At 37.8% G+C, this 25,224-nt stretch overlaps 1 protein-coding gene and 1 long non-coding RNA gene across 2 annotated transcripts in view; both read left to right on the forward strand.

Annotated features, from left to right (window-relative positions):
• LOC144630051 (uncharacterized) overlaps positions 1-25,224 on the forward strand; it is a 162,645-nt gene that overhangs the window by 129,147 nt on the left and 8,274 nt on the right. The window lies entirely within an intron of this gene.
• Positions 4,961-24,444, forward strand: LOC144630040 (uncharacterized). The gene is made up of 16 exons (XM_078488322.1): positions 4,961-5,044; positions 6,321-6,525; positions 7,753-8,082; positions 8,940-9,235; positions 11,303-11,444; positions 11,962-12,267; positions 12,515-12,793; positions 13,920-14,213; positions 15,418-15,559; positions 17,037-17,242; positions 18,018-18,202; positions 18,771-19,817; positions 20,347-20,558; positions 21,114-21,154; positions 21,770-21,866; positions 23,538-24,444. The coding sequence occupies exons 1-16, from the start codon at positions 4,961-4,963 to the stop codon at positions 23,710-23,712; spliced, it is 4,041 nt and encodes a 1,346-aa protein (XP_078344448.1). The 3' UTR covers positions 23,713-24,444.

Raw genomic sequence — 25,224 nt, forward strand, 5'->3', positions numbered from 1 at the left:
AACTAGATTTAAGTCACCAGGCTTAATTCAACTGCTTATTTAAATAGAGTTTGTGATTGGCTAACGCGCTAGAATCGAATGTGTAGTGAGAATATGTGTTTCCATATCGAAAAATAAAAATCTATTCCCCTTTTTCCTGCTTCCTTCCTTATTTCAAATCAAAGATCTCTTCGAGATATCGATTTTTTTTGCATGAAGTTAGTATGAGTAGAAGGTTTATCCTGGGCGTTGTTGTTCGAACGTATCATGGAAGAATTCAAACGTCTTTCAGTTCAAGCATTTTTTTTATTTTCGCGGAGGAAATGCTGTATTTGTAAGTCGCGACGGCTGGTCGCTTTGCGACTCATATACTTTGGCTTGGTTAAAAATGGTAAACTTTGACGCTTGCCTTTAATCGAAATAGTTGTTTCCTTTCGAGTTAGAAAGATTTGTACTCGGCTTAATGCAGGGTTCCCGATAAGTCACGTTTTTTCTACAAGAACTGAAGTGCTGAAGCACAACTATAGAGTGACACTTTACAAGTCACGCGATTTGATCACCCACAGCGGAAAGTATTCCCTTGAGAAATTAAAACAGTCCCTTGAGAGTTAACAAGAATGTGGTTCGAGATTACCCAACTTAACCGCTATTCTCCTTCCTTTTGCTTGTAAACAAGCAAAAAAGTCGAAAAAGCAATACTGTTGAACCTTCCCTTACGGACACCTCTACTGAATACGGATAATAACAGTTTACTTGGTCCGAAAAAGATCAAAATTCACAACAACAAGGTCTATTTGAACTGTAAGATTACAAGTAACAACTTAAACAATAAATAATTTAAAAATACATACAGTTGCTGGTCACCCAAAATAACTAAAAAGCTAAACTAGTTGGGTGACCCCCTTTTAGGAAACCTCCATATATAGTCACTTTTTCTCGTCCCTTTGGTGTCCGTATTAAAGAGGTAATACTGTAGAAAAAATTGTCCCGGTGTTTCCACAAAGTTATAGTAACGTTCGTGAAGTTTGTGGAAGTTGAAATTACAGACATTTTCTCCGGTAATTCTTGTTTGCACTTACATTGACTTTTTTCGTTCTTCCAAACATCAATTGTGCCACCACATCTCTTTGGAAATACTTTTAGCATATAATAACTCCTCTCATACTGTCCTTTCTATAGCGAAAATTGTGAACACAGACAAACGTTAACCGTTTAACCGTTCTTTGGAATAAAGCGGTGTCAAGTTAACCGAAGTGAATTGAGGAAAAAATCAGCTGCTGGCCGCATGAATTCAATTCTTCGTCCAAAACAGACGACTATAAACAACCTTAGATTAAAAAAATCTTCTTTCATTTATATTTTCTAGCAGACAGTTTTCATTTATATGGTGATGAAATATAACTTTATTATGATCATTCGTTTAAATTTGTTTCAAGCGGGAAGCCAACTTAGTGCATAAAACGCGCGTTCACCCAATCAGGAGAAGGCAATCATGCTCTTGATTATCAAAATATGCCAATCATTAAAAAAAATGCCTTCTTCTTAAACCAATCACCATTCAGTAATTTGCTCTCTGTGAAAAACGTTATAATCAACACTAGATAATTTCACGCCAGATGCTTTAAGTCAAAAGGCCTCGTTTTCTTGATTGGCGCCCATAAGTCACATCCAACAGGATAATTAGCTATTGGTTCCTTGGTACTTGAATATAATTTATATGCAAAACGTCACCGACTTAGGTGTATATAATTATACAATATCAACCAACTGTTTCCTGTCAAATGCTGTTGACCTCACAGAACTGAAATGAAGCTTGCGGTACGAATTTGAAGTCTAAAGAGATTTATTCAAAGAACCGAAAAACCTCAACAGGTAATTCGACCTACATTACTAAATATTTTGTGTTTCTGATCAAGGGGAATTAACGTCGATTTGTTTACTCTGTAGTGTTTTTATCAAGATCAAGAAGAGTATAAATCAACATTCTACATGATTTTTTTGCTTTATGATGTATTTTATCAACTTTTCATTCAGAGTTAGCGTTTTCCGATATTTGTTTGAAAGTCTGACGGTCTACAAGGATAGTACTAAATCTGCATTTTTCAGAAGCAAATGTCCACCAAAAGCAAAAAGATATCTTTCCTAAAATACGTTCAATATGAATAAAGTATGAATGGCATGAATAAGACATGGTTTAAGTCGGAGAGAGACGCAATAACCTAAAAGGAACAGATAGCTAGCTTTTTTATATATACAAGATGCATTCAATGCACCGGTTAAAAATAATCGTAGCCTAAAAATCACTTTAAAAATTTTACTAAGATTTTAAACTTTAAATAGTTTCAACGAATCATACAATGTTTTATACATCGAGCCTTACACACATTTTCATGTTATAGTTTTCTGGCAAATGATCGATACAATTGGCTTTCATTTTTATTGGCCTTTTTCTCTTGCCCTCTTTCAGTGATGGTCGTTTTGACAGGACAACTACTAAAACAAAAAACAAATGAGATTTTATCTCTACAGAAAGATTCTTTAGATGTTAAAAGGGGAATAAGTAAACGTCTGGTTATGCAAGTGTAAAGTTCGCGTCTAGTGTTTACAGGCAAGTTAAACTTAGTCTTCTGCATTGGTTTTAGAGACGCACTTCGTGGTACACTTATTAAATAGCTTTGATTTTAGCGATTATTTTTCTTAAAGAAAAAACTATTGTTTATTGGAGTTTAGAATATAGCCGCTATATACGCACGATAGCGGGACTCTAGCGGGCATTACTTCATTTACTGCAAAGAGATTACAGCGGATGTTCTACTAATTAACTATTTCTGCGGTCTTCTTTTGGTTGGGTAAACTTGGTAATAAAATACTCGGTTGGTTTTCACCGCACACCAGCTGTTTCTGAATCGTTTTTCCGCTTTAGACGAAAAAGGTGAGCGAGACGGTACAAGTTGGGCAACAACCATCGGATATTTCAAGACATGAATATGAAGTTTATTTATTTGGTATAAATCGAGGAAGCGATTTTTTCAGACCGGAATTACTCAGTGTTATTTCCAGTAGGTATGTCAACCCGCCTCAAGGGTTTTATCATAAACTGTTTACTCCACATCAGCGATGCAAGAATTCTTCGAATCCTTTTCGTTATTCATGGCATGGATAAGGAAGGTGGAAATTGACCTTCTCAAACTCATTACTAATTAATCGAGTTAAAACAAAGAAAATCAGAACCGTGAAGGAGGTTTCGATACCCGGTCTTAATTAACATAGACTTTTACAATTTTATTTTTCCGTTTACTTCGTAGGTTTTGTTTCGATTGAGAAGGTATATCAAACACTCGAGACGGTGTTTCATCGGCTATGCAAACACCTTGAATTTTCAACTCTCCTCACGGTGTTTGGATATTCTGATGAAACACTTTCGCTCGTGTTTGATATATCACATAACGTATGTTTGTAAGTTACTTTTAAGATATAGGTATGTTTAAATAGATATATTTCCTCCTTTTCTTTAAGAAAACAGTTTGCAAAACTTTGCCGATTCAAAACGTTAACTCAGAACGCTGATCACCACGCAGTGACGTCATTTATGAGTCTGTCCTTTGATAATTTATGGCCAAGAACCAATCACAACGCACCTAGTATCTTCCTTGTTGTATACCTGACAAATTGGTGTCAGTTTTTAAATCGTCTGCTTTTAATTCATCATCTTGAGTTACCAATTTACCAAAAATCCTCCAAGTCGAAGTTCGATTTGCATTTTATGAGTCATGTAACAGGCCAGCATAAAAATATTATAAGATAAATTTAATTCGCGCTCCTTACTCGAAGGATGGGAAATATGTTTTTGCTTTCATTTAATTTTATCAAAACTCGACTAACAGGAAAGTAAATTGCATTAATTCTTATTTATTTAGTTATTCATTTATTTTAGTAGGTGTTATTGATTTCTGTACTTTTCCTTTTTGTGGACACTTGTTGCCGAAAGTTTCTCTCATTCAAGCGAAATGGCAGTGAAGTCTGTTTACTTGGCTCTGTTGGGTTCGCTATTCTTGATTTCAGGTAACATAATTAATAAATAATTTTTTAGTTTATTTATTTATTTCTTAAGGTTAAGGGCCTGTTTATGTGAAGAAAAGTTTTCTATGCTAACCAAACAAAAAACTTAGTCCTCCCGGCTTCACGCTTGCCAAGTATGTCCAGACTTGTCCCTGGAGGGTCACTCTACCATAAAAGCAGGTGACCCCTCCACTCAGGGGCATCCTGCCCCCCCCCCCCCACCCCCACCCCTTTTTTCATATTAGCTGTTCGCATAAACTCCCTCGCCCGGGGAGGTTAGGTAAACGTATGGAGGGTAACCCTCCTACCCATATAAACAGGCCATAAGAGAGGTAAAACATCAAGTATAAATAACAACGACGTCTCTAAACCACACTCCAATACCAAGTTTTTAAATAGTTTATATCATATTACCAATTACCCGGTAATACAGAAAACGCCACTATGAAACAAAAATGGTTCCGTTGCAAGAAATATTTCAACCTCTGGGACTTTTCTTAAGTACAATGATACCCATGCATCTGCCGTCAACAAGTTGTCCCATTGCGTCTGTTACGCTAGTTTTGGTTGTTCAACAAGATGTTATTTCTTATTCAAATTATTGAAATAGTCTTTCAGAGAATGTAGCTGTTCGAGTTATGAGATAGGGGTTTCATCAAAGTTTTGCTTCCCTAGCTTCTTATGGATCATATTATTATTATTATTATTATTATTATTATTACAAAATTTTACAATTGTTAATACAGTTAGATATTTTAATTACTTTGCTTATCAAGTGTATTTATTTATACTGATTTCTATAACGTCTGTACTTTTAGTTGCATATCCTGTTACGGATGCAGAGCGTTGTTCTAGCCGGAATATTACAGATTGGACTGGTACATTTCAACCTTCAAGCTACCCATTGAACTATGCACCAAATATGGACTGCTTATGGCTGCTTCAGGTGTCAGAGGGAAATCAAATTGAAATCAACTTTCAAGACTTTTCGGTAGGAATAAGCAACGTTACTAAATTAGAAACCTTGTTATTGCATTTCTAACTTTCTGTTTGGCTCAAACATTCCAGTTAACAGTGAATAGCCTGGGAGTTTAAAGCAAGTTTACCATTTTATAGTTGGTCGTGGCGAACAGGTATTAAAATTATTGAGAATGAAGAGCGTTTGCCCGTCAAAAGAAAAAAAAACAATGTCACAGTTAACTCTACTGAGTAATACAAAACGTTTCTGAATACGAAACATCTAATGAAAAATGCTGTAATAGCACAACAAAAACGACTGAATGAGCAAACAATTTTCGGGCAGATCCTAGAACCGACTCAATAGACCTTTCTAGCTTCGTTTGATTGTTGTCCCATTTCAGACCATGTGATGTTACCCTTGAGAATTATTTCTTTCAAATTCAAAACAATCCACGTGGAAATGAATGAATAATTTTCAGATAGATAAAGGAAAAAATCTCTGAGAACATCACATGATTTGAAACGGGCAATTTACATATGAAGCTAGAAAGGTCTAGCATAGGCTTGGCATGTTCAGTAAACCTTGTTACCTAATATTTCGAGAAGGCCTAGACTTGCCAATCCAGCAGGGCAGATCTTGCTTACCATCCTTTTCAGACAATCGCTTAGTTAAAGGTCTCCGCACACGTGGGGTCAAGACGCAGGGACATGTCGCAGCGACATGAAGCAGCGACAAAATCACGTGTTGTTCACACTAAGGGGACATGTAGCAGGGACGTGTAGCGGGGACATATAGCAGCGATAAAATCACAATGTGTACACACGCAAGAAAATGTAGCGGGGACATGTCGCAGAGACATGTCCCCTCGTGTGTGCTGATAATTTTGGCGCGTGCAACACGAATTCCTGCAACATTTTGTCCCTGCAACATGTTGCACGAAGTTCAACGAGTTGAACTCCGTGCAACATGTCGCAGGGACAAAACTGCCGCAAAATCGTCCCTGCTACATGTCCCCTCAGTGTGAACAACACATGATTTTGTCGCTGCTACATGTTGCTGCAACATGTCCCTGCGACATGTCCCCACGTGTGCGGGGACCTTTAGACAATACCGAACTTCTACATTATCTAGTCGATTCATAAATAACAAAAAATGAGTTAATGAAGTATTTACAAAACTAATATAATACCTCATGTTCTTTCAAAGTCACTTTTTTGCACGATGATATCAGTAATGTCTCATCGTTATCACGTTACTTTCTGCCAGTTTGTAAACTACACTTCAAAAAAAAAATATAAAGTAATTTTTGTTGTTGTTTCAGTTGGATCAAGCTGCTGATTGCTCGTTTGGTGACTATGTTGAGGTATTTGAAGGCTCTTATGGCAGCACTGATGTTATAAAGCGCCTTTGTGGCATGAATCCTCCATTTGACCAGCGAACGGTTCGTTCCAAAGGAAACTCGCTCCTCGTTCACTTACACACAGATGATGTACACCAAAACAGAGGGTTTCTAGCAAGTCATCAGGGTAAGTTAGAACCATGTTTAATCAATTTAAAACATCTCTCATTTTATTTTCTTGGGTGCTTCGACGTTTGAAACATGAATTTTTATAAACACAATGTTTCCTGTGACATTATATTATCGATTGAATAAAACGTAACGTTGAACTCGGAGTTTAAATTCCAAAACAGAGTGTTTCGCTTCGGTTTCCTAAAGGAGGTTACCCTAATCACAAAAATATTGGAAACGTCTGGTAGGAGATTATGGAAAATGTTACCAGCTCTACCGACGGCCCGTTAGTAAATCTTTTGCAACCTATGCGATCCAGAATGTCCGGACAAAGACCATCCTTTCACCCTTTCGGCCAACAGAACTGAACGCTTTAAACGTAGCTTCATAAACATATGTCCTTTCAATTTTATTTAATTATTTCTTTATTTAGTTAGTTATTTAATATTTTATGACAGAGAAGTCAACGTTTGTTTCTTTGGAATTCAATAAAGGGCAACTGTTATTACTATTATTAAATCATCCTGTGGTCTTACAGTCAGACCTCAGTGATGCACTTCTTAATTTTGTTACGTTATCTGGCTATTTTTTTTGACAGTTCTTTTAGATTATCTTGCAAATATAATTTTCAATTGAACCGGAATCAGGGAGGGGGGATGAATACTCCCAATAGTGAGCTAAAGGGAGTATAGGCTCCACCCAAATGAGGGGTGCCTTTTCTAGGGTGGAGGTAAATAAAAGAATGGGAATTTCATGTGTTGGTGTACAAAAAAGGTACAGAAGAATATCCTTGAGGTATTTAAAAGGGCTCGAAAGACCTTCCAAACGGTTTATTCATTTTAGTATATCAAAGGGAAACTATAGTGAAATGTGTAGAAAATAGATGCAGTATCCTTTCTGTAGTTATTTAAAAGGGTTACCATTTTCCATCGAGATCATACGAAAAGGTTACCTTTTCTGTAAAAAAATACTGCTATATAAACGGGTAAGGGTTTGGACCTCTAGAGGAATCTCCCCGCCTCCCCCCGAGACCAGAATCGCAATCGCTAGACGTCAAGCTGGTCTTTGCCATTAGCCGTTGAACTTGTTGTCTTATCTTTGCAGTTCTAATGTCTTTCTCTGGCTTCCACTTGCCTAAAGGATTAACTATGTTTTGGTTGCGTCAATTTCCACAACTGTGGAAATATTGGAAAATTGCGAGAATAAATTATTAATTCATCGCATATATGTACTTTTCATTCAGGTATTTGTAACGTGAACTTTTCGACATTGTCGGGAACCATTATGTCTCCAAACTATCCACAAATATATCCAAACAATATGAAATGTGAGTGGATCATTGATTTGGATCCAGGATATGACATTACTCTGGCTTTCCATAAGTTTATTTTGGAAACTGAAGCAGCCTGTTCATTCGACTGGCTGACGGTACAGGAAGGAAACACACCAATACTCAAAGCGTGTTCTGGTATACTGCCTTCTGATATGAAAATTAATGGACAAGTGAAGATCGCTTTCCAAACAGACAGTGACAACGAGTTTGAAGGATTTCATTTGGCCTGGGTGGCCGAGGGTAAGAGAGAGTGATTACAAATGTTTTTGAATATATAAGTATCTGCAACTACAAGAATTCTATTGTATATGACGATGTAAGACTGGTTTGGCGTTTCCTTTTCGCTCGAAAACCCTTTTCTGTTTGACAGCTTGCCTTAATGTGTACTGTTTAGCTTCGTTCTTTTGCTGTGCTTTTGACTACATCAATTAGCGTTAAAATCTTTCATCAGGAAATTGTTACTTTATTTTAGGGCTGTCCCAAAGTTGCTCGAAATTTCTTAAAAAGTTGCTCGAAAGTTGCTCCAAAAAGTCCAAAACTTTGCTTTTATAAAAGAAACTTCTCCAAATATATGCTAACTCCCCTAGCTTTAATAAGATTTCTAAACATTTTCAAGCAATTTTGCTGCAATATAAATATCCTAATAACATTCTAAGGAAAAAATAGGCTGAATTACAAAGATTTCTTTTACAAAGAACAACCGTGAATATTCCGATGACGTCGCGATTGCTGACGAATTTTTAATGCTGAATAAACCGAAAGTTGAAGCATCTTCTGAACCTCCTCGGAAATCTTCGACAATCTTCGAAAAAGTTCGAAAAATGTTCGGAATCGCTCGTATGGCCTTCGAATAACACTTGGACAATCTTCGAAAAAGGAAGCTTTTTGTTCTCTTTATTCCCATTAAAATTTAAGCAAACGGTTTTCATGAATTAGTGCGTCTGACCGACTGTAATACACTCTGTAGGCCATGTAGGGAGCGAAAGGTGCTATGATCTTTCACTTGAAAAAAAAAAAACAACTAATTTTGAACGCTCTTTATAAAGTGTTTACTAGTTTGCTATTATAAAAAGGCTAATTGGTTAGTTTTGTTGAAGGGTGTCCGAATCAAGCAGTTGGGCTGGTCAGCGGATTACCATCTGAAAGCTTCTCAGCCTCGTCATCGCGTTTAGGCAATGAACCTGATCAAGCTCGACTTAATGGGGCAGGGGCGTGGTCACCTAGCACTACCAATGATGTTGATGACTATCTTCAAATTGACCTGGAAGAAGTGTTCCTTATCTCTGCTGTAGCTACTCAGGGTAGCCCTAGCTCCGACGAGTGGACCTCAGGTTACAAGTTGCATATACGACTGACTGATTGGGTCATTTATAAAGAGAACAACGAAGAGAAGGTTTGTGAATAACATATATGGAAGTTATTGGAAACTTGTAGTTTTGCATAAGGATCGAGGTTCTATTCTTTATTAACTGCAAAAGTCAGCTTCAATAAGAAATAACAGTTTACAGTTCATAGAGAGACCTCAAGAAAGAGGTTTGAGGGCGGTGTACAGGGACAACTATTCCAGTTATTCACAATTACTTAACAAGGCTGAGATGCCAACATTGATAAACAGACGCTTACAGGACATATGTATTTTAATGTACAAAGTGAAGCATAAACTGTGTCCAACTTATATATATCTGTAACATTTTTAATCACAATTCTTCTTACTTTTTAAGACAATCAGACTTTTCCATTTGTAATTATAATACTGTAACATACGGCAAGCATTCTTTGCGTTTCCTTGGGCCTAGATAATGGAGAAAATTATCCCCAGATGTTAGAACGGCAGAAACTTTGAATATTTTTAAAAATAATATTTAAGAAATAGAAAACATGTTCCGTGTTTCTATCGAGTTATAGAAACACGAGTGGAAGTTTGGGAGAACGAGAAATGCTGTGGGAACACGAGTCGATAGACGAGTGTTTCCACAGCTTTTTCGAGTTCTCCCAAACTTTCACGAGTGTTTCTATAACTCGATAGAAACACGGAAAACATGTTTTCTATTTCTTTTAGAAAACAGCACAAAGAAAATAACGCACATCAAAGTAATATTTAGCGCTTTATTTAAAATCAAAACGTAGATTCTCTTCACCTCGCGGTTTTACGTCATGAACATAATCAACCAATCATAGTAAGGAAGTCGATGAACAGAAATACCGTATTTTCTTGATTAAACGCCGGGCCCCGAATAAACGCCGGGTCTCCGAGCTAGAGTGGTAAGTAAGCCATCCAAGCATTTATTTGAGGTGTAATATGCTTTAGGTATGATGTCAAATTACATTCATGTCACAAATAATGATTTAAAACCCTTCTTTAATAAACATTTTGCTCCAATAAACTGCACCATTCAAATAAACGCCGGGTCCATGGAGCCAAGTTTGAAATAAACGCCGGGGGCGTTTAATTGAGAAAATACGGTAAATCAACTGTTCAGCATTTGCTTGAAGGCTAAAATTCACCGTTTTGTGCCAAACAAACAAAGAAAACAGGCCCCCAAATTAACGTTATTATGAGAAATAACTAAGCCGATGGTTTAACTAAAGTCAAGCACTGGAAGGAGTCAAGAATTGTGGTTTTATTTCGCTTCATCGACCTAACCGAATGGTTTGACGACCGACGCTGCCGATCGAGCGACTCGAACCTTGGAGGTGAAAGTGCATTATTTTTCTGTGAAAAGAAGTTTGACTCGGCATTCTTCTCCTGTTGAGGAGCTGTGAATAGTTCTGAAGTGCTGCAAAGCCTAGAATGGAGTGAAGTTGCGCCAATTCATGTACTTCAGCCGCTTCGATAATTTCTTTCAGAGACTATTTTTGAATGTGTAGCGGGCTCTGTAAACATCTTACTCGCTTGTTTTCAAGTGTGCAAATATTTGTTTAGTCTTAACCTGGTTTTTGTCAGCTGTGACATTAAAATTTGGCACAATTCTTAGTTGTTGTTTTTGCATTGCTTATTTCAGCGCCGTGAATATTGATTGCCGTGTCTACGACAACTGTCTGTGTCTCCATCGAGTTATAGAAACACAATTTTTAACCAATCAGCGCACGTATTTACTTTGTGCTGTAAATGTGACATTAGCTTACTGCTCGATCATGGCTGCAATTGCTGTTCCCTCTGCACATCATAATTAGAGAATCTTATCATTTTATCTTTTAAGCGATTATCATTTCAATTCCAACGCTTTTAGACCAGCTTTTATTATATCAGTAGATAAGTATTATTAGGGTTAGAATTTGTTATTTGTTATTTGATATTTTACATAGTTTTATATATTTTTTGTAATTGTCTTTTAGAATCTATTCATTTCGTGTCCCCAAATTAGTATGAGTTTTCCCGAGCTAAGTGGTTATTTTGACACGTTAATAATGTTTATTTAAAGTCTACCTATCTATTACCCATAATTTAAATTTGTTGCAGATGTTTAGCGGAAATTCAGGAAGAAATCAGACAGTAAAACATGTTCTTGCAGAACCTCCAACGACTCAGTTCGTTCGCTTCCAGCCTATTAATTGTTCAACTGACAAAGCTCTTAGAGTAGAAGTTTATGGAAGACCTGTAGGCACGTTATCTTTTCAAATTGTTACTTGTCTTACTACAGTGATACTGTTTTACATTGTATTTTGTAGTCAGCAAATATCGCAAGTTAACTAATTAGGCATTTTTCCCCTTTTTCTATTGGTTTTTATTAATAAGATATGTCTTGTCATTTGTTTGTCAGTTGGTTTTGTTGTACATTTTCGTTCTTTCATTTCTATATTTTCCTTGTTGATGTTATAATTTAATTGACGAAGGATTTGTAAATATTGCAGATAATAACATTCTGAATGCGAAACAAAATCTAGACACATCTTCAGCAACATTGCTGAGGATTCTCTCTTTATGGTAAAGATTATGAATCCCTCCTCCTTGAGTATAGTTTAATATTTTGCCCTATTTTTTCTTTAATTAATGTCAATTTAATGGCATAGTCATCTCTTCATCCGAATGTAGCATAGATAATTATTTACAAAACAAACGAAATTATCGTACGAAAGTGTTCAAGGTGATGTCATAATTATTGTTTTCGAATTCCACAGGTTTACCTTTTCCTCCTGTGATAATATTCAACCAGAAGAAGGAAATGTCTTTTTTTGATTTCACTTTGGCATGGTCTTTTCCTTGTCACAATGGATATCCACTTACCATGTATACCGTATACTACAAAGCGATAACATCTCGAGTTGAAGGGAACATCTGGCATCATATCAATACTTCTGCGCAAATGAACACTCTAAGCGGCTTGGCACTTGAATGTGACACAGAATATGAGTTTGCAGTGTCCGCATGGAATAAACTAGGAGAAAGTGATCGGTCACTGCCCTGGCAAGTAAAATTTACCACAGGTAAATACGACTTTTTTCATAAGAACAAACTAAATTGGTAATGTCGATTTTTTTTTGTACAGTGGCGAACATTCAGCCAAGAAAATACATACAAATACCTGACATCGGCTGAGAAACCTCGATCAGTTTAAACATTCTTAAGTGAACGTTTTTGTTTTGGTTTTCTAATAAAAAGAGTTATGAATTTTCAATTTTTTTGTTACTTACGAGCCAGAACTGTACTTTCCTTTTTTTGCTTTTTGTGAAGGTCACCCAACTATCATTAACCAGACAAACAAAGTTGAAGGGAGCGTTGTTGAGGTAATATGGAAGCCATGTGCTGCTTCGTTGTTCACCATCTACTACAGAGAAGTCCTTTCAGACAACTGGAAGAAAGTTAACGTGTCGGGGCAGGAAATTCGTCATCATGTTAACCTTGGCTGTGGCAAAGAATACGAAATAGCAATGACAGCATGGCGTTCTACTGCCGAGACGCCATTTAAGGCATTAAACAGTGGTAGAATGTGGAGATTGACAACATTAGGAGGTAATAATTACAATCGCACTTATATTTGAGGAAGAATTACTCTGGAAACTTCTGTTAAAATCACAACTTTTTTCTTCGAAGTTCCTTTCTTTTTAAACTTGATATGTTTCAATACTCTGAGTTTGTTAAATAAATAAAATGAAATTACCATATTTTCTCAAATAAACGCCCCCGGCGTTTATTTCAAACTTGGCTTCGTGAACCCGGCGTTTATTTGAAGCCGGCGTTTAAAAAAGCGGCTGGAAATCGAGCCTAGCGTTTAATGGGGGCTCGGCGTTTATTTATTTAACGGACTGCAACTTTCTGCCAATTTTTCAGATTGTTTTATTGTTACCGATCTTCAAGACAAAGGGGCAGTTTGTCAAGGCGGGACGATTTTTCTCTTCGTTCTGCCCCGAAAAAGTGTCCCTGGGTATCCAAAGGTGATTATTTCCCAAAGGTGCACTATTACGGATTGGATAGTTTATGTTGAAATCGAGATTTGTGACAAACAGAATATATTTACTTGTTAGCTTGACCTCAAATAAACGCCGGGACCTCGAACAAACGCCCCCGGCGTTTATTTAAAAACTAACAATTTTAACCCGGCGTTTATACGAGGCCGGCGTTTAATCGGGGTCCGGCGTTTAATCGAGAAAATACGGTAATCACTTTATTTTAGTATTTAGCACTACCGTGCTAACTGAGGACACTGTAAATAGATAAACAAATATTATAAATTGAGCAGAAATTGTTAAAAATCCCAACAGGAGGCTGACCCGTTGGCTATTTACAGAGCATGAAGGAGTTGAATTTGGGACGACCGAAGACAAATCCATCTTCTGGCAGGGAGGAAATTTAATATTCAGTCGTCTTTGCAAAAACTACTTTAACAGCATTTTAATTGCACGAGTGTTTCTTCACGACACGGGCTAGCTTAATCCAGTTTCCGCCCCCTGAACAGAGTATTTCTACTCCCACTAAATGTGATACCAAATTTAACGCAATCCTCTAGGGTAAACATGTTTAAAGCTCTATTACTTAGTTTGAGAGAATTACCTGAAAATTAACATGACTTCGAAATTTCCCCAGCATTTATGTCACGTTTTGGTAATTTTAGTTGCTGGCCTGACCATTTTTGTTACAGACAAACCGTCAGCTCCGATCTTGGAAAACAATGAAATTCAGGTATCAGGATGTGATGTGTTCCTTAGATGGAGTATCCCTGACGACAATGGGTGTCCGCTTACCATGTACACAGTATACTACAGGGAACTTCAGCCTAGCAAAAACGACTCATGGCGAATGGTCGTCAATGTTACCGTGGACACCAGATCGATTCATCTCCCATTATCCAAGTGTAACATAGAATACACCTTTGCAGTGTCTGCTTGGAATGAACTAGGAAGAAGTGCTACTTCACGTGAATGGTCAATAAAAGGTGTGATCAGTGAAAACGATGATTGTAAAAAATGTTTTAATTTTCTTAATTGAGTTAATTGGTGTCAGTGATATTGACAGTTTTTTATACTTCAGCTTGATAACGAGGCCCAGAGGACACAACCAAAATGAATTTTACAAGCATGTTTATTCATTTCTTTTGTTTGTTTTAATCAAGCTGAATTTTAATATGTCGAAAGTAGCCTATTTTTTTTATATTGGTCATCATATTAGATTAATGCCTCCCTTATCGCTTAAAGATATTATTGTTTTCTTTTTGCAGTAGGTGGTTGGAATGTACCAACAGAAGTTCTCGTTCCAGTTGAATTACCAACAAAAACCATCCAAGGTATGATAGTGATGACTGATAAGGAATTGTTTTCTATGTAGTAATAGGCGTTCAACTCTACTTTCTTGGTTGTGTTTAACTGTGTGTTGCTTGTTTATTTTATTTGTCTCCGTCAGTTGATAATTCGCGATGCCAACAGTTATTGTTGAAAAGATGAAAACCTTCATGACAATTTCTTACATATATTCATTAATATTTTTACAGGGATGTTACGTCACTTGAAATTCTATAGAACTTAGTCTCCAAAAGGATACACTAGTTCTTGGCTGGTAATCAGCGCAGACGTTTATCATTCTTGTTTTGAATTATATCGAGAAACCTGTGCAACATCTTCAAAAATGAGCAATTTTCCCTGTGATTTGTTTTATCTTCGGAACTTCTGCCAGAAAAAACCCCACTTTTTCGTTTCTTCTGCTTGTTCGGGCGGCTATACCGCAAAACGTTCCTCAATCAGTTCAGTGAAATAGAACGAACGTCTCACCAATGCTTCCAGCAGGGCTGAATGATAATCGGCTAAAGTCTCTACCAGAGAAAGGGCAACATTTCAAAGAAGATTGTGGTGAAGATTGCACAATGCATGTACTTGTGGGCATCAGTAAAATTTGGACAAAGATATTTTAACTGGTAAAAATAAACCGATGAATTTTCTTCCGAGAATTTAGCACGCAAGGCAAAGCAAAATTCTTTTAACATCAGTGGGTTTCAAACCTTGACACCTCTAGTAGGGAAATGGAGGACAACACGCAAGACAAGAAAAACTTTCGGACCTTTGTGGGATACCAACAGACTGTTTTGTCGTAATGCTCAGACGATGGTTTATAAATTGCATTAACTACAGTTAATTCTTGCCTTCTAGCTAATAACTCTGTCGGACAAACAATTACCATTGTTGTACCAGTAGGATGCGGGGCCCTTATTCTCATAGCAGTAGGGATTGCCTTCTACAAAAAGAAAATACAGAGAAGGAAGCACCGTGCAGAGGGGCACAAGGCAAGGAGGTAGGGAGTAACATTCCTTGAAATTCAGTCACTAACTAGAAATGCCTGCTTGAAACGCTGGCTCGCGGTCGGTAATATGTTCTCCCGCACAGTAACATTTGGACACAGGGCCGTAACCAGCAAGAGGCAAGACGAGGCACATGCCTCGTCTAAATTTTTGAACAACATTAAAAACAAAATATGTTTTGCTGGGAAAATAATTCCCAGTTGAACAAGATTGATTTTTCTCAAGAAATACCTCATGAAAAATGTCTCTGAAAGAGATTCATAGCTTCTAGATTTCAAAATTCTCTGGAGGGTATGCCCCCAGATCCACTACCAAGATCTTGCCTCGTCTATGGCGAAGGTCTGGTTACGGCCCTGACTGTCAAATATTGAACTTCAAGATTTGGTCACACTGCCAAAAAGTGAACTTTAAGATTTGGAGACAAAGCAAACTATTGAAGTTCATGATCTGGACACGCTGTCAAATCTTAAACTTCAAGGTCTAGCCTCTCTACCAAATATTGAACTTCAAGATTTGAACACACTGTCCATGATTGAAGTTCGCGATTTGGACACACTGACAAACATCGAACTTCAAGATCTAGACATGTTGCCAAACATTGAAATTCAAGATCGCTTCCATAGCAAATTTTGAAATTCAAGATTTGGACACCCTTCCAAGTATTGAAGTTCGAGGTTTGGACTCCCTGCCAAATATTGAAGTTCAAGATGTTGGCCTCCCTACGGAATTTGAAGGCTGCAAAAAGTGACATTTTTCTATTTTGTATTATTGTGCTTTTTACTTTATTTTGACTTGACCCATTAAGGAATTTCACATTTATTAGTTAAACATGTAAACCAATGAAATGGTTTTATTTTCAGATGACCCAATTGGGTCATTTAATAATTCATTCATTGACCAAGCTTAAATCCAGACTATAATCTTGTTCTTTTTTTTTTTTTGCGTATTTGGCAAATAACCCACCATCTTGACTTCACGCTTTGCCAATAGCCACATGTACACCAAAATACCCAATGAAAAACTTATTTATAATTTTCAAATCTTTAACAAATGTTAGCTAATGTTGAATGAGTGGGATAGCTCCTTTTTGAATTTACTCAATCATTTAAGTTCCTGTTTTTAAATTTACCTTTTGTCTTTTGTTCAGTTGTAAATGGTTCTTGCTTGTTTGGTTGCTTGTTTACTTGTTAACTAAAAATCGGGTATTTTACTAAGTTAATCGAATAGTCAGAAGGGTGAATGAACCAGCAGAAGAGAATGATTTAGAAGTAGGATTACCCAATACACAGGTTTATTCCTTGATAATTTTGAGGTGGGACCCTCGATCAGAAGTAGTTAAACATAAGTTGTCATAACAGGGCGCGAAGCTATAAATAGACATTAACAAAAATATCATCGGACACGGGGGATCCTTCTCTTATGTCATCCTCTCTTGACTGGTAGTATACATTTTTCTCTTTCTTCCTTTAGAAGAAAGTCCGATATTGTTCATCTTCTGTCAAAGGAGATTCCGCCGGCGCGTGTGACGTTTATGGAAGAGCTAGGCCGAGGTGCCTTTGGTAAAGTTCACAGAGGGGTCATGAAAGAATTACCAAAAGCTGAAGTATTTTTCAAGCCCAGAGAGGAAAGAACAAACGTTAATGAAGGAAAAGTGGTCGCTATCAAAGTCTTACTTGGTGAGTAAAGATTGACCATGTAAAATAAAAATAACTTGTTATGAAATGTCAAATTAGGGGTTTAATGTATAATTATGGAAAATTGTAGATGCGAACGCTTTCACGATTAGGTGAAGTCCAACGCGAGTCCTGGTTTGTTTGGAAATAGTAACTTTACATTGCAATTACAATGCAGCAGCACCAAAACTGTTAAGAAGTAACTTTTAGTAGAAGTACTTATAAGTTTATGTAATAAATAGATCAGGGGTAACTTTGACATCAAGATGTGTTGCCTTGGCAACGTCAAAGGAGTCAAATGTATCTATTTTTAACCTTTATAAACTACTCGGTGTAATTTTTATCTGTAATATATTTTTGTAATCAGCATAAGAAACATTTTTGCATTTAAATAAAATTGTCGGCAAGGTTCAGAGCTTTAAGGTGGGTCGATTTTTAGTTTTGGCAATTAAACAAAAATATATCAAATACAAAAACATTCAAGGAGTACCTTTAGGCAATTAGCTTAAAAAACCTTTCTACCTTTCGAGTTTGCTATGGCAACAAATTTTGACTTCATTTGGATCGGAGTATGTTATCGAGATAGCCGTAACAAATCCCAAAGGTGAAAAGGTCTAAACTATTTTGAGCCACCTTAATATTAGCAATTGTAATAGGAATGAATGTCATACGGCCCAAGGGCAGTCATGTAACCTCAAATTGAGCTAAGGGTGGAAGGGCTGGAACAATTTTCATTTTTTTACTCATATTCTGGTTTCTTGCTTGTTATTATTTTCAGCAAGAGCTGGCGAGGAAGGGAAGGAACAGTTTCTAAAGGAAATTGAGTTCATGAAGCGGATTGGCTCTCACATGAATGTTCTCAGCATGCTCGGTTACTGGGTTAAGTCAGAGCCTATCATGTTAATCTTGGAGTATATTCCTCATGGGGATCTTCTTCAATGGCTTAGAGATAAAAGACAACAGGTAAGTTATGCTGCTTTAGTAACGCTAGACTGCCTTCATTATTAATGGCCCAGGGAAAGAGAAAACATTGGTGTGGTGGTAATAGTGTTCCCCAAAAAGTGTTTCTTTGGCGTGCGAACAGGGGAACATTATGCTGCGGAGACAAATTGTATATAGCATAACCAGAAACACTTTTTACTTTTGCAACAAGTGCTGCTTGCAAGCCAGGATGGCACTTAGGCAAACAACTTTCAGCAGCAATGATTCTACAAGGTTTCCTTGATTTGTCAGGGACTTAAAATATGTAAAGGGTACTTTACCTTTAACATAATTTGAAATTTTCCTTATGCTTGGTTTGGAGGACGTTGTGATACACGAGTCGTAAAGTCCATTTTAAAAGCAACTTTTTTTCCCAAAATTTTAGGTACAAAAGAATTTTAGGTTCTTAGTCATTCGGTGCTAGTACATAAAAGAGTTGTAAAATCAATGCGTGAGTTGGTAAAACTTGAATGCTAAGGTTGTTCCGGACAATTTGAAAAATATAGTGGATTTTCTGCTGTTTTGAGGGTACTTTTTGGATTTATTTCAGATCAAGTGCAAGAACGGTATTGATGGAACCATTTTTGAACCTGTGACAGATGTTTCAGGTAAAACCGAGCTTCCGGATCTAGCCACTACCTCAAAAATATCAGAGGAGAAAGTACTCAATGATCACGACTCAACAGGTGCATCTAACGTTGTAATCTCAGTAGAAGAAGATCCTCAAACAAGGTTAAACTGGGATGAAGGATTGCCAAAAAACTCCAGTGAGAAGAGCTACCCAGAAATGATTGATGCTATATCGTGGACATCAGCTCGAGATGTATCTGGACGACTTGGACCCGTTGACACAGCTGGAGAAGCTTTTATAAAAGGCAAAGAAGACCAAGAGAAGAAAGAGGGAGAGAAAGCAGACAATGAAATAATCCCATTGTTTGATGATGAAGCAGATCGGACAGCAGTTCCTGGGGCTCTTGTTACCTCCGCGCACGGAGGGGAAATTACACAGAATGGAAATTCCTCCATTGGGCCCGTTCACACAACTGGAGAAGCTTTTATTAAAACCAAAGAAGACGTAGAGAAGAAAGAGGGAGCGAAAGTAGGCAGCGGAATAGCCCCATTGTCTGATAATGAAGCAGTTTGCATAGCAGTTTCTGAGGCTCTTGTTACCTCCGTGCACGGAGGGGAAATTACACAGAATGGAGATTCCACTGAGCAGAAAGGCCCGAAAAGCTTCGACGAGACTTTATCCGCAACAGGTGAGAGCACACAGTTGAAAAAATTATCAGCTGAACTTCGATCCGGAGACACAACTGAAGACGAACTGAACAAGAAAGATGAAGGCGACGAGAAAAGAAAAGAACTGGAAGCAAAACATGAAATAACTTTATTTCTTGAGGAAGAAACTTATCGCACGTCAACTCAAGATGCTAATGGTTTATCCGAGTCCGTAGAAAAGATAACACAAGGCAAAGAAAAACAAAATGATGTGAAGATTGATATGCCTCAGACAGAACAACATGGCAGTGCTAAGGAGGTGGTGGATTTCTCCGCTAAGGATCTGCTGTGCTTTGCGTGGCAAATAACAAGGGGGATGGTAAGTGCTTAGATAAACCCTTCTAGATTATTATATTATTATATTAATATACCATGATTACTGGTTCCACAGTGATGTCCCCTGAAAAGTAACGATAAAATTTCACCGTTTATTTTAAAAAAATCCTGAACATGTGTAAGTAATGACCTCCGAAAATAAGGGAGAAAATTTTGCTTCTGCTCGTAAATTCCGCAGTAGCGACCATGGTAGTGACCACAAATTAACTTGACTTCTGGTAAACAAAAAATAAAGGAATACAAGTACCACAAACTAAAAACAACTTAGAAATACCTTTTTTTTAGACATAGGCTTTTTAAAGCTGGATCAGCGTAACACACTACCTACCTACCTACCGACCGACCGACCGACCGACTGACTGTTTACAACGTAAAAGCTTGGCAGAAAACCTCGGGCTATCCCATGTAAGATGATTTTAAAGGTCTTAACGTCAAAAGGTTAACTATAAGCTTTATTCTATCATAAAACCATATCTTTACAAGAAGTATTGTTTTCGTCTCCTCTAATACAGGAATACTTGGCCAGCAAAGGATTTGTCCATCGTGATCTGGCAGCCCGTAATATTCTTCTTGGTGAAGACAAAGCGGTTAAGATTGCTGATTTTGGTCTGTTACGTCATACCTATGGTGAAATATACGAGGTGAAGCAAACGAAAAAACTGCCAATCAAATGGATGGCACCTGAATCGTTATTCAGCGGTATATACACTTCTAAAAGTGACGTGTAAGTCTTGTGAAGTTTGGAGCAGATACACATTGCACAAAACATTCAGTCCATACAGAATCAAGGGAGGATCGTTTGAGAGAAAGCCTCTCCTATACACACGAATATATTTTGAAATCTAAAACGACAATTTTTAGCTTTACAAAGACTCAAATTAACGTGTTGAAGTTGTTGATTAAGCGAAGGGTTTTCCCACAGGATGTGTGAAGCTTCTTTTATCTTGAGCTGCAAGGTGATGCCGACTTGATCAATAACATGAAAGCAATCGTTGGAACTTGTGGAACGGCATGCTCAGAATTTAAACCTTTCTTTGTAACCACCATGAAGCGCCATGAGCCAAGGATATGGCGTTATATAAATCTTTTATCATTATTTTATTTTTTATTAACCGAGGTTGGTGCCTCAGTCAGAAATAGGTAAACATAACTTGTCACAGCATTGCGCGATACTATAAATAGATTTCCAAAAATTGCCATGGGGCATCAGGAGTCCCTCCCTTGGATCATCCTCCCTTGATTTTCTATGTCATATATTTTTTTATATTTTGATTTTCAGGTGGTCTTTCGGCGTTCTTCTATGGGAATTAGGCACAATGGGTAAGAAATCAAACTAAAACTAATACGATTATTATCACAACAAAGGGAAGTAATGGACTAGACTAATCAGGATTGGATGTAATAACATTTATCTGTGGCCGGCACCGGCGCAGTTAAACGGGTGTAACAACGTTGCGGACACTTATTAAAAGTGATGATATTTTGTGGTAGTTTTAAAAAAACTGTCTTCTTCTAAACATAGCAATGACCGTTTTCTCACTAGAAGACGGACGACTCGTATAGACCGACAAGTCGTCTGACGATTTGCTCGTCTAATGTGGATTTAAGACGGTTTTAAGACGACCTGACCGTCTAGACGACCAAATAGTCAAATCGTCTTTCTAGACGGCCAAATTGACAGACAAATTCAGACGACTTGTACGTCCAAAATCGTGTCCGTCCTGTTTTCACACTAAAACGATTTTACCGTCTCAGACGATTTGTCCGTCTCTAGTGTGAAAACGGCCAATAACCTCTTTTCTGAATCAAGGCCTCCCGTGAGTTGGTCACAGGAGACTTTTAATAGCAACGCTTTCATTGGCACCGGACGACATTGCTCTCTTTAAAAAAAGTGCCGCCCATTTTAAACCCATTGCCTTTTTCATTACATGTAAGGTGGGATCCCATATCCTGGAGTAAGCAACAAAGAGTTATACAAACTTCTTAAGACAGGATACCGCATGGACAAGCCAGACATGTGTTCTGATGAGCTGTAAGTTCACCGACACTAAAATTCTTTCTTCTTAATTAAGAAGTAAGTGAAAATTACATCTATTCTACTATCGAAAACACATCTATATGTAACCTGCAAAATTTCCGGTATTTTCAATTTTATTGGTGTCGAAAGCGCTGCCTAGACCTAATCCCACATTTCAAGGAGAAATAAGCTTACGTTTTGCCTTACATTCATTCTTTGGGAAAATCAAGCGACGTACATTGTTATTTTGTTTTTGTCCCCTAATTGTCTTGCTTTTGTAGGATAACAGTACAGTCAGCTCTCTCTTAGCGGACACCTCTATAAGACGGACACCTGGTGATGGTCCCTGCCGTTTTTCAGGCATTTTACCGTAACTAAACTCCCTATAAGACGGACAGCTTTCTAGGACGGACCGTTGAAGCCGGTCCCAAGGTGTCCGTTTTAGAGAGAGTTGATTGTAAAACAGAGGAAACTTCCTATCGATTGATTTTTTTATTCTAAATCTGAGAAAAAAGTATCATAATATTGGGTGATAAAAAAACTAAAGAAAAACTATACCAGTGATTTCGTTGGCAGCTATTATGGGTGAAAAAAAAAAAAAACAACATTTTTACTGCCAAACCAAATTCTGTTCCACTTACTATACTGACCCACCCCTACTTGACTATCGTTTAGGAGGTGGCGGAGTACAATATTAGCATATCGATTGTATTGACTAAGTGTAGTAAAACCCGAAACATCTGGTGAATTTCCTGCCTTAAGATAAGTGGCCGTGCGTACATTGACACTAATTTGCTCTCTTACAATAACATGTAATAAGTGGAAGCTACGAGCCATGCGGCCCACACTGCTGGAGCTTATCCCTGTTTCCGTAGCTTTAAGCGGCTAGGAATATTCTACTCCCCCCTGAATGGGATGCTAGTCCATCGCAGGGTCCCCCAGCATTATGTCGCCGGTACCCATTTATACACCTGGGTGGAAACAGGCACTATGAGAGTAAAGTGTCTTGCCCAAGAACACAACACAGTGACCCCGGCCGGGGCTCGAACACGGACCGCTCGATCCGGAGTCCGGCGCACTAACCATTAAGCCACCGCGCCTCCTTTAAATGTAATGTTTGCCTGTTATTGTTAAATCGAACTTCCTTCTACATCGCCTAAAGGTGATGTTACACGGGACAACTTGCAACAACGATTTTTCGCGCAACATTCACCGTGTAACATGGTACCGCAGACGATTTTGCGCGCAACTTTTGACTCGGCAACACTTTGCGAGTTTTTGAACCCAAGTCAAAAACTCGCAACGCAAGATGACGAATATTTACAAAGTTGACTCGAGTAACAGGGTCGCCGTCGATTTTTCGCGCAACACCATCCCAGAATTCTGTTCAACATGGCCTGGACGCGCGCGCGAAATGTTGCGAGTTGGCGTTGCGCTGAAAATCGTCTCGTGTAACATGCATGTAGCCTGCGTTGCAGACGAACAAAACCCCGGACTATACCGAGATTTTGTTCGTCTGCAACGCAGGCTACATGCATGTTGCCAAGTACATTTTGTACGATGTTGCGCGAAAAGTTGACTCGTTTAACATAACACGAAAAGTTGACGCAGTGTTGCGCGAAAAATCTTTGTTGCAAGTTGTCCCGTGTAACATCACCTGAATGTATGTTTAATCTTCGTTATCAGATATGCGTTAATGTTAGACTGTTGGAAAGAGGACCCTGAAGAACGTCCATCATTTGAACAACTGATATCAACATTGGAAACGATGATGACAGTGGATACTCCTTATTACGATTTCGAAAAACTGGATGAGACCAAGGCCTGTTACAGTGAGGCAAAACCCGAGAGCGACAAATGAATCAGTTTTTGAAATCAATCAGGGGCGTAGCTAGCTTTTTGCAGAGTTGTAGGTCTGGCCAACCGGGTTTTAAGGATTGGGGCGGGGAGGTCCACCGGGGAAGGTTTTAAGATCAAGACCCTAAGAAATACTTTCTCCTTCCGACGTCTCGGTGATTCTGCGTGTATTTCGATAGCTCCTAAATTCTAACATTGCTCATCCGTGTGCGTTTGCCTGTCACCTGGCTAACCCAGACGGCTAAACAGTTTTTACTTGCTAGATAAGCCTTTATCTTACCAGAAAAGGGGAGTTGGGACATATATGATGCTAAGATATGTCAAAAATTGCTTTCTATTTCATTTCAAAGTACATCAAAATTTTTTTTGTTTTCTATTGTACATTTTTAAATTACGAGTAGGCCGAAAAATTTGTAGGCCCGAGCCTACGAGTCTATAGGCTAGCTACGCCCCTGCATAATGATGTAACTGGATTACTTGAAAACGATAAAGGCTGTAAGAATCTCAGAAAATGATAGACAGGGTAACGCGAAGAAAAGCCCTTTAGCGTAAAAAAATTAGTATTTGCCTCCGAGATATAGAACATCATTATTATTTTACGGAAAAAGTTTATCGGTAGCGGAGTTAACGTAAAGAATATTGTTATGTAATCCAGTACTTCAAGTTACAATTAAGAAGTTTATTATTAATGGGCGATCAATTCTACGGAATACTAACTCTTATAGATACTGCTGAAAAATGCGCAATAATAATAATAATAATAATAATAATAATAATAATAATAATAATAATAATAAAATGAATTTGATCGTTTCCCAAAATTCTCGTTCCTTTCTTTAAAACGTTAAAAACATTTGAACTTTCACATTAATTTCGCCTGACCGATAATTTTTTACAATTTCAAGGTGGTGCAATCCTAGAAATAACGTTTTCTTGTTGTCTCAGCGCGATAACATTGGATATTGCACTGAAGTCTAAATTGCGTTCCTTTTAAATAGGAACAGGTATCGATAGGTCCGCTTGTTCCTGTTAAAGAAATACGGTTACAAGAGAAGCAAATCTCAGAATATATCCGAACAGCCATTCCATACGATACATCTATAACTGTTGGTCCCGTCATTTCCGTGATATCCGCTAAATGAAAAAGAAATGTGGCAAAGAAATTTGAAACACAACGGGAAAGATAACTCCGTTGGCAGAACTTACGGTAAATAAGAACTTCATTAAAGAATATCAAATTTAACAGGACTGCAGAACTTCAAGTGTTGTCCCCGTTTTATCCATAACATCCGCTACACTTAAGAAGAAATGTCTTAACTCCGTATTAAAGAGATCTAAAAAGGAACGGGGATGGCGGAGACAACGGAGACAGTATACGTACTTACAGTTCTCAAATTTGACAGGACTGCAGAACTGCAAGTGCTGTTCCCGTTATATCCGTAACATCCGCTACACTTAGGAAGAAATGTCTTTACTCCGTATTTAGGAGATCTAAAAAGGAACGGAGATGGCGGAG

This window comes from Oculina patagonica, chromosome 11 (genome assembly GCF_052425735.1).
Source record: "Oculina patagonica isolate OP01 chromosome 11, crgOcupat, whole genome shotgun sequence".
In the NCBI taxonomy this organism is placed as follows: domain Eukaryota; kingdom Metazoa; phylum Cnidaria; class Anthozoa; order Scleractinia; family Oculinidae; genus Oculina; species Oculina patagonica.